The sequence below is a fragment of the Phyllostomus discolor genome, chromosome 5, assembly GCF_004126475.2.
Source record: "Phyllostomus discolor isolate MPI-MPIP mPhyDis1 chromosome 5, mPhyDis1.pri.v3, whole genome shotgun sequence".
In the NCBI taxonomy this organism is placed as follows: domain Eukaryota; kingdom Metazoa; phylum Chordata; class Mammalia; order Chiroptera; family Phyllostomidae; genus Phyllostomus; species Phyllostomus discolor.
In genome coordinates this window covers 64,762,487-64,773,195 of record NC_040907.2, presented here as the reverse complement: position 1 = coordinate 64,773,195, position 10,709 = coordinate 64,762,487, and the positions used below count along the sequence as shown (strand labels likewise).

At 39.0% G+C, this 10,709-nt stretch overlaps 1 protein-coding gene across 1 annotated transcript in view; it reads left to right on the top strand.

Moving 5' to 3' along the window:
* Positions 1-7,004: 7,004 nt before the first annotated feature.
* ZNHIT6 (zinc finger HIT-type containing 6) overlaps positions 7,005-10,709 on the top strand; it is a 64,621-nt gene continuing 60,916 nt past the window's right edge. The window contains exons 1-4 of the mRNA XM_028514088.2: positions 7,005-7,859; positions 8,993-9,058; positions 9,151-9,257; positions 9,339-9,424. Coding sequence (XP_028369889.1) covers positions 7,174-7,859; positions 8,993-9,058; positions 9,151-9,257; positions 9,339-9,424 — 945 coding nt within the window. The 5' untranslated portion in view covers positions 7,005-7,173. The remainder of the gene's footprint in view (positions 7,860-8,992; positions 9,059-9,150; positions 9,258-9,338; positions 9,425-10,709) is intronic.

The window sequence follows — 10,709 nt, the reverse complement described above, 5'->3', positions numbered from 1 at the left end:
TAGCACAGAATACAGTAGCTCTTGGAAAAGGGATGGCAGATGGCAGGGGTAACCTGAGGGGCACATTCTCCCCATGGAAGGGCAGATTGGCTATGTGGAGCTCAGATTGTAACACCAAAAGCTTTCCACTATAAGGCTCCTCCACTCTCCTCCTTACCCACCTCACTCCTTAAAAAATCACTTAGGCTTTTGATGTTCCCTTTCCAAGTAAGAATTATAGCTGAAGCTGCTTACACTCCCACGGAAACATGAGATCACAACAGAAAATATGACAGCATCTGAGGAGTAGAATTCCATAAAAGAAAAATTTTTAGAACACTGTACAACTTGTACTAGAGAAGCAGAATTAATGGACAAAAAAGTGATAAATGTTAAATGAGTAAAAGAAATATCTCCAAAGAAATAGGGGAGAATACTATGAAGCAATAATAAGTTGAAGATACTGATTACAAAAAATATGTCAATTGAAATGAAGTTAGTGGATGGGTTGACTAACAGATCAGATATCATCAAATAACATATTAGTAAGGTAGAAATTAGTTAGAAATGGGAAAAATATGCATGCAGTAAATCCTTGTAACAAAACCTAACAACATTACAAGAAAAGAGAGCTATAGACAAATATCTTCATAAACATACATGGAAAGTCCTAAACAAAATATTAGCTAATTGAATCCAACTATATCATAAAATTAATATATTTAGTAAGGTCACGGGATACAAAAAATATATACAAATATCAATTGTGTTCCTATATGCTAGCAATGAAAACCCCCAAAATGAAAGCAAATAATTCCTTTCAAAATCACATCAACAAGAATAAAATACTTAGGTACACAGTTAGCAAAAGACATTCAAAAACTTGTATACAGAAAACTATGAAGCATTTTTAAGTTGTGCAGAAAACAATCTAACTAGATGAATGATATTGCACATTCGTGGGTTGTAGGACACTATTGTTAAGATGCCAATTCTCTCCCAATGAACCTATATGTTCCACACAATTCCTGTAAAAACCCAGCAAGCTGTTTTGTACAAATTGATAAATTGATCCTAAAATTTGCATGGATTAGTAAAATATCTAAAAGAGCCAACTCAATTTTGAAAAAGAGGAGCAAAGCAGGAAGACTTAGTTACCCAGTTTTAAAACTTACTATCAAGTCATGGTAATCGAGAGAGTGTGGTGTTGGTGCAAAGATAGGCATACAGATCGATGAAACAGAATAGAAAGTCCAGAAATAAGTCCTTATATTTGTGGATACTTGATTTTTTTATTAAGCATTCTTTCTATATCTCAGTGCTAAAAAATAACCTTGTTTGCTTTCTCTGAAGACTCCACATGGCTTCTTCCATGTTCTTTTGATTTACCATTAAGAAATTTCTTCTTTTTTATTTTAATTGTTGTTCAAGTACAGTTTTCTGCCTTTTACTCCCATCCCAGCCCACCCCCGCCACCTCTCCTCCTGTTTCCACCCCGCCCCTTGTTATTGTCCATGTGTCCTTTATACTTGTTCCTGCAAACCCCCTTCCCCGCTGAAATTCCCTCCCCTCTTCCCTCTGGTCACTGTCAGTCTGTTCTCAATTTCAGTGTCTTTGGTTATATTTTGCTTGTTTCTTTGTTTTGTTGTTTAGGTTCCTGTTAGAGGTGAGATCATATGGTATTTGTCTTTCACTGCCTGGCTTATTTCACTTAGCATAATGCTCTCCAGTTCCATCAAAGCTGTTGCAAAGGGTAGGAGCTCCTTCCTTCTTTCTGCTGCATAGAATTCCACTGTGTAAATGTATCATAGTTTTTTGATCCATTCATTTACTGATGGGCATCTAGGTTGCTTTCAACACTTGGCTATTGTAAATTGTGCTGCTATGAACATTGGGGTGCATAGGTTCTTTTGGTGTTTCAGGGTTCTTAGGATATAATCCTATCAGTGGAATTGCTGGGTCTAAAGGCAGTTCCATTTTTAGTTTTCTGAGAAAATTCCATACTGTTTTCCATAGTGGTTGTACCAGTCTGAAATCCTACCACAGTGCACTAGAGTTCCCTTTTCTCCACAACCTCTCCAGCACTTGTTTGTTGCTTTGTTCATGATGGCCATTCTGACTGGTGTAAAGTGGTATCTCCTTGTGGTTTCAATTTGCATCTCTTAGATAGCTAGTTATACTGAGCATCTTTTCATGTGTCTCTGGACCCTCTGTATGTCCTCCTTGGAGAAGTGTCTGTTCAAGTCCTTTGCCCATTTTTTACTTGGATTCCTTGTCTTCTTAGAGTGCAGTCGTGTAAGTTCTTTATATATTTGGGAGATTAAACCCTTGTCTGAGGTACCATTGGCAAATATGTTTTCCCATACAGTTGGTTCTCTTTTTATTTTAATACTGTCTTCTTTAGCTGTACAGAAGCTTTTTATTTTGATGAGGTCCCATTTGTTTATTCTATCCTTTATATCCCTTACTCTAGGGGACATATCAGTGAAAATATTGCTGCATGAAATATCTGAGATTTTCCTGCCTATGTTCTCCTCTAGGACTTTAATGATGTCATGACTTATATTTAAATCTTTCATCCACCTTGAATTTATTTTTGTGCATGGTGTAATTTGGTGCTCAAGTTCCTTTTTTTTTTTTTTTTTGCATGTAGCTGTCCAGCTCTCCCAACACCATTTGTTGAAGAGGCTATTTTTACTCCATTTTATGCCACCACCCCCTTTGTCAGATACTAATCGACTGTAGAGACTTGGGTTTATTTCTGAGCTCTCTGTCCTGTTCCATTGGTTTATCTGTCTGTTTTTATGCCAGTACCAGGCTGTGTTGATTACAGTGGCCTTGTAATACAGTTTGGTATCAGGTATTGTGATTCCTCCTACTTTGCTTTTCTTTCTCAAAATTTGCAGCAGCTATTCATGGTTGTTTATGGTTCTATATAAACTTTTAAAATATTTGTTTTATGTCTGTGAAATATGCCATTGTTACTTTAATAGGTATTGCATTGAATCTGTAAATTGCTTTGGGTAATATGGACATTTTGATAATGTTAATTCTTCTGATCTACGAACATGGCATATGTTTACATTTGTTTGTGTCTTCCTTGATTTCTTTCTTCAGTGTTGTATAGTTTTCTGAGTACAGGTCGTTTACCTCCTTGGTTAGGTTTATTCCTAGGTATTTTATTTTTCTTGTTGCTATATCAAATGGGATTTTTTTCTTGAGTTCCGGTTCTGATGTTTGGATACTTAATTTTTTACAAAATGTCAAGAGAATTCAAGGAGGAAGAATAGTCTTTACAACAAATGGCACTTGGACAATAAAATCTCCACAAAAAAGAAGTCAACCCATTAGTTTCCACTATATAAAAAAGTCAAATGGCCCTGGCTGGCATAGCTCAGTGGATTGAGCATGGGCTGTGAACCAAAGTGTCGCAGGTTCGATTCCCAGTCAGGGTACATGCCTGGGTTGCAGGCCATGACCCCCAGCAACCGCACATTGATGTTTCTCTCTCTCTCTCTCTCTCTCTCTCTCTCTCTCTCTCTCATCTCCCTCCCTTCCCTCTCTAAAAATAAATAAAATCTTTTAAAAAAAGTCAAGTGGATCACAGACTTAAATGTAAGAGCTAAAAGTATAAAACTTCTATAAAATATGAAAGAAAATCTTTTGGACCTCAGCCTAGGCAAAAATATACAAATAGCAAAGATATTAAAAGAGAGAGATTACGTATGATGAACAGGTGCCAAGAACTGGGAAACAAGATTATATCAACTTTGTCCTCTACAATCTGAGAGAGAAAACATTAAGTATTATCAGCAGGATTTTCAAAATTACTGATAGTATGAGAAAAATAATACATTTGTAGAATGCTTTATTTCCAAAGCTCTTTCACATACATTTTCTCATTTAATTCTCAAAATAGCCCTCTGAAATAGGTATAACTCTCTCTATTTTACAGATAACAGAAATTAATTGAGACTCAGTGTGGTCACATAGCTGGCAGCAATGGAGACTTAAACCCAGTGTTTCTTTTGTCATAAGAGAATACTGCCCAGCTCAAACTGCTCTTCTCCAACAACTCTACAACCACGTTTATACTAAGTGATCCTACCTCCCTCACTTTATCGATCCAATTAGATTCTTTCCCCCAGATATTTGGAATGAGATGACAGTGTGTCTCCATGACTATATGTACTGAGAATATATATACCTATGAGTTGTGGAGTGGCTGTTTTTTTTAACAAGGTAATGGGGAAGAGAAACAACTGGCCTTAAAGAATGAAGCTGATTCAGTGAGAGGAGGCCATATGGCTAGAGGCAAACACACATTCACACTGTGGTAGCCATGGAGATATGCCACATATCTCCATGCAGGTCCCAAAGAAGGACTTGCTCCCCAGCAGCACGGAGTGTATGTAGTCAGCAGCCTCCAGCTGTCTGTTCTAGCAGCAGAGAGGCCCTTTCCCAAGATCATGCCCTCTCTGGGGCAGCCTGGAGCAGTTGACTGAGTGAGGCCAGATATAAAGTAAGAGGCAGCTCTGCCTGGTGTGGGACACTCAAAAGGAAAATGCTTTCTCTGAAGCTAACTGTCAGGTGGCCAAGGTGTTGTCAGACCTGCATCACAATTTAAATTCTCTCTCTGGCCAGTCCTGCTTCCTCCTCCTTCCTTTCACAGGTATTGATCCCTAATGACTTCTATCAGCATCTGTTTCTGAACAATCCAACATGAACACATCACTATACATACCCATATAAAATAAAATTCAGACTTCCGTGCTTTCTGGCTTCTGATTCCTATTTCCTGCCTCTGGTGTGGACACAGCTGCCTTCTACTTCCTGACCCTTATTTTTAGCTGCCTCAAATACAAACAAGGGGCTCTGACCAGAACATTAATTTTCTGTTTCAGTACTGCCACTAACAGTCATGTAATATTGAGCTAGTCATTTTATTTCTGGTGGCCTTTTTTTTCTTGACTGTTCCTAGAGGGGTCAGGAAACGCTCTTCTAAACATCCCTGTATAGTCAACCAAACAGTTGATTATACACAGTGCCTGCTGATCCACCAAAATGGTTTTAAGCATCCCTAATATACACTTTCTCATGGTAGTAGTCTCGACTAAGATGCCTTCCTACAAAATGATCCTAGGCTTTTAGGTATTAAACTGAACTTTATTATTTTGGCAAAGGACCAGTTCCCAACGTGGTTAGGAGAGCTGCCCCATGATGCCCAATGCAGGGAGGAGAGACAGAGATGATAGAGTACAGCAGGAAGGTTCAATCCTACACCGAAGGAGATAAGCTTGTACCTGCACTCATTAAGGTGGAAAAGGGAGGGAAAATGTTTTGAGTAACTGGACTGGAATTCAATGACAGCCTTGTGGAACCTCTGTCTCCCTTTCTCTGTCTCTGCCCTGTCTCTGTTCTTGCAGGCGATACCCTGGCTCTAAATTCCAACAACCCAAAATTCCCTTCTCTGGACCACTCATGCATCATTTTTGCTTCAAAATTGCAATCAACTATGCCACCACACTCTCCAATATCTCCATTAAAACTACAGTCCCACAGTGTTAATTGTTCAACTTACATACGTTGTTAGCTATAATGCTATCAAGGATCCCTACTGGCTTGATGATTTTCCCTTCAGTTACTAGGGGAAAAAAATACACAGATCACAAATAGAACAAATGTGGGGAAATGACAAAAGTTCCAAAACCTTAGTCTTTATGCTTCTGGGTGTCTGATTTGTAGTTCCAAAACTTTCTCTGGAAGAGAAAATGGAAATGGAAATCCAGATGATTTTATTATCTTGAGGATCAACACTCCCTCTGATTGTTCCCATCTCCCAAATCTTGTCTTTATCAAGTCCAGATGGAGTCTTTCTGTCATTTAATCCCTTTTCCTAGTGTAGTCGTAAATGTGTAATCTAGCCTGAAAATCCAGTCAGGCTGTCTTTGACTCCCCCGACAGCTGGCATCTCTAAAAGAGACTGTCAATATGATTCCACTGGATGCTTTTTCCTCACAATCCATAAGAAGATTTTACTAAACTCTCCCAACTTATTTCAATGCTCCTTCCACCATTACTTAATCAGTGGTGCCCCAACTAACGTTTTAAAGTTACTTCTCTTAACTCTGCTCACCCATTCTAAGTTCCCATTCCCTGAGCAGTGGGTGACTGAATAAAAATAGCTAAATGCGCTGCAGACTATAACAGGATTTGAGGGAGGTAGCACCAAGTAGCCTAACAACTAAAAAGCCATTTCTTTGGAGTCTCCTTATGCAGCGAGAAAAATGTATCTCACAGCCATGACATGAAGATTAGGTGAAAGTGTCCAAAAGTCCGGTATGTTGTTTCGATCTTCTAGTCTTGAGGATTGAGCTTTCAGCCCAGTCTTTAAATACACATATATACGTATATATTCTCTTAGAATCCTTTAGAGGCTGAGAATAGGAAACTAAGGCGGGCTCTTACTGACAAAGAATTGAAAAAGTAAAAGTTAACGCCTTCTGTTCTACCTGAAACCTATCAGGATTCCCAGTAATAATAGCCACCACATATTGAGTTTGTTTCAGTCACCGCTAGCTTATTTCTATGCACGATTCCCTTTGATCTTCAAACACCAACAGGTTCGTAACACCGTAACACCGTCGTCTCTAGTGCATACACGAAGAAACTGAAGTTTGCAGAGGCGTAACTAGATATTTCTTCCGTTTTCATACAAGATTAGATTTAAGCTTAATATTAAGCTTAATTAAGATTAATACAGATCCGGGTGAGTCTTCCCAAGCCAAAACAGTAGTTTAGTTCTCTCTTGGCCCCGGAGTCACCAGTCGCATCACTTTCGTAGGGGGTGTCACGCGCAGGAGATGGGGCGGGACACAGCCTCCTAGCAAAGGTGTTTGGCAAAGCCCCGCCTCGAAGGCGGGACCAAGGTGGGCGTGGCCTCACGCCAACTCTCCCCGAGTCTCCTGGGCGGAGAGCTCTAGAGCCGTAAAGAACTCTAAGAGTCGTGAAGTAGCGAGGCGCGGAAGCGTTGCTTTACGACGATTTGGAGGAACACCACCCGGTTGGCGTTTACCGCTGGTGACTTTTCGCACGTGGGTTGCTGTCCGTCTTCTGCCTGTACTTCATATTTGTTGGCGTGAACCAGCCACACTGAAGGATAGAGTGGCAGCGGAGGCCAAGGGTCGTGAGCTGATGGATTTTGCTGCTAAAAACGAAGCGACGTCTGGAAGCGGTCTCCAGCGCGGAGCTGAGGGGGCGCGGCTGGGGTTCAAGTCCGGTAGGGAGGGTGTCAGGGATAAAGCAGAGACGGAGGAGGCCCGCGTTGTAGAGACGGGGAATGGACTGACAGGAGTGGGGAAAACGGGGGATAGAGAAGAAAGAAGTGGACAAAGAGCAGAGAAAATACAAGTAGATCTAACGGTTGTGAAGCATGAAGTTACGGACTGTTCAGAAATGGAAAATGGTATGCTGGATAGCCAGTGGATAAAGCAGGAGGTGAAGGATGAGCCTGAAGTGAAAGATGAGCCTGAGGTGAAGGAGGAGAAACCAGACACAGTGGAGGTGAAGCAGGAGGTGGTTAGTAGTTTCGTGGTAAAAGAAGAGAAGGTGGATGAAACAGAGGTAAAGGAAGAAAAAGTGAAGGTGAAGGAAGAAGTGATGGACTGGCTAGAAGTGAAGGAAGAGAGAAAAGATAACTTAGAGGTAAAACAGGAGGAGATGTTTTTTGGTCAGAACGTAAAAGAGGAAATGATGGATGAAATGTGTGTAAAAGAAGAAAAGTATTTCGCGAAGAAAGAGATGTTGGATGATACAGAGGTGAAAGAAGACCCTCAGATAAATTCCCCCATGGGCTCAAAGCGGAAACTGGCAATGTCAAGGTAAGGCAGGGAGAAATCTGTTGGGGGAATAAAGCTGTGGTGTCGTCTGTTCCATAGTTAGGAGGAAACAACACTACCAGCAAGATGTAGAAAATTAAGCACAAGTTTGGGTCCCTGGACTCGTGGGGAATTGGGAAGGGGGGGGGGGGGGTTGTCAGATAACAACAAATTCAGTGAAAATATGTTGGTAGTGTCCAATGGCAAGTCAGGAGATGAAAATTCTGGGGACTAGAAAACGGACCAGATTCTGGCTTGACTTACCCTCTTGACTCAGTCTTTGTGTGAGAGAAGATAGAATGAGGAAAAGTCTGATAAAATCAACAATAACAAAGTGGATAAGGTTAAAATTAGACCAAAATGCACTTGAACTCATCCAGTTGTTTAGTTTTCTTTGAGTACTATCAATATTAATTATTTTTATTTAATTTTTCAACAGTGTGTAGTCACGTGACAGCATTGGAAATAAGAGTGAGCAAATTCTTAGGACTTTTACTATCTAGAACACAATGGGCAGAATAGAAGTAGCTTTAGTTTGATTGTAGTATCCCAAGGTCCTAGAAGAGCAGTTGAAGGCTGAAGACAGATAGTGGATAATAGCATTACTAGATTACTCTGATGGCTATTCTAGGTTGGGTGTGTAGTTGAGGAAAAAAGATGCAACTGCTACCCTGTAAATTTGGGTCTTATACGTTGCTGGTGTGTATTGTGCCTGTAAGATATCAAAACATAGCTTATGGATGGCAGTTCTGGGTATATACACATACACAATTGCTAAGAGATTGCCAGGAATTACAACTTAAAATGGTTTATAATAATCTTATTCTCTGATTATAGTAGAAAAAGAAGTCAAAAATGGGAAGATTTTTTTTAAAAATCTAATACATGTTTTCTTGAATTACATATCACTAATAACATTGTAAATGTAGATGTGATTTGGAGACAGTTTCCTAGAGAAGGATATTCTAACAATATTTGACAGCTATCAAGTATTTTGTCAAAGATACATAATGTATACATTACTATAACTATGTAAATTGGTTGTGATGAGTAATTGACTCAGATTAAAATTTTATAAACAAATAAGTAGAATTAACAATTGATAATTTACTTAAGTTTCATGTGGGCTTTTGTAGGTGTGAAACTTGTGGGACAGAAGAAGCCAAGTACAGATGTCCACGTTGTATGCGCTATTCCTGCAGGTATTTATATTTATATAACTGTCTACCTTATTACCTCTATCTATACCATTGTTACCTCTAAGTATAAAAGTACCTCCTCTTTGTCTCTTCAGCTTGCCCTGTGTAAAGAAACACAAAATAGAGCTAACATGTAATGGAGTTCGAGATAAAACTGCATATGTTTCAATACAACAATTTACCGAGATGAATCTCCTAAGTGGTAAGCCATCTTATGCAGAGCAGATTGATGCTTCTTGGCCATCGGCATATGTCGTTTATGTTTCTGTTTTGAAATTTTTAGATTATCGATTTTTGGAAGATGTGGCAAGAACAGCAGACCATATTTCCAGAGATGTTTTATTGAAAAAACCATTAAGCAATAAACATGTATGTATTTCTTCTAATTCTTTCCAGTTAGAATTCCTTTATTAATTAGATTCATTTTTTCACTCAACAAATGTATTAGGTGACTACCAGGGTCTGAATCTATTACTAGGGATACTGCCTGACCAAAACAAAGTTCTTCCCCACATGGAGCTCTTGCTGGAGTGGGAAAGGCAGGAGTTGAGTAGAATAACAAATATAATTTCAGATAGAATTAAATGCATGTGGAAAATAAAGAAGGCAGAGGAGATTAAAGAAAATGAGAATGCTGTTTGTTGGGATAAGGTTGTGAGGGTACTATTTTTGGTACAGTGGTCAGGAGAAGCTTCTTTGAGAGATGACATTCAAGCAGCAATCTCAATGATGAGAAAGAGGCAGTTATATGAACATTTGGAAGAAAACTATACCAGGTAGAAACAAAAGCAAAAGTAACGACTGAGTCCGGAATGAGGTTGGTGTGTCTGAAGAATTAAAACAGAGCAAGGTGACTGAAGTGTAGTTGAGATGTTGAGCTGTGGATTTTACTTATTCTAAATGAAAGTAGAAGCCCCGGGAAGGTTTTAAGAGTGTTTGCTTTTTGAAAAATCAATCTTGTTGCTGTCTGGAAAATGGACTTTAGCTGGCAAGAGTAGAAGATGAGAAGAGGAAGACTAGTTAAAGGGCAGTTGCTATGGTTCAGATGACAGATGATGGTGGTTTAGAGAATGCTGTTAGAACTATTAGGAAATAATTCAATTCTGGTTTTAAAGGAAGAGCTAACAGGAGTTGCTGTTTCAATGCATCTAATTTTCATACTCTTTCATCCCTTTTTCATTCCTTGAGCACTGTTTAAAGTTAAAGGTTTCATATTTGAAGTGTTTTGCAACTGCTGTTGTTCCAGAAATTCTTTAATATTGTTATCGAATCATGTCATGGAATTATGTTCGTTTTTAGAGACTATGGTAATATTGAAGTTGCAGAATTGTAATGCCTTTTAAACACTTCCTTTTATTGGTGTTACTGGTACAGACATGACACTGCACATACCTGAAAGATTATCATGCATCAACTTTTTTCCTCGTTTAATTATGCATATTAAAGTTCTGCTTAAAAGATAAATTACTTTTTAATTTTTTTCTTTTTGTTGTGAAGTATGGCATTCATGTTAAAAAAGTTAACATCCATGTAACTATCATTCAGGCCTAAAATTAGAGCACTCCCCAGCCTCTCAGTAGTTTCCTGTCATCTTCTTGTACCCTCCTCTGATCCATTCTTATTCCTGAATAGTTTTGTAGTTTAGGACTGTACC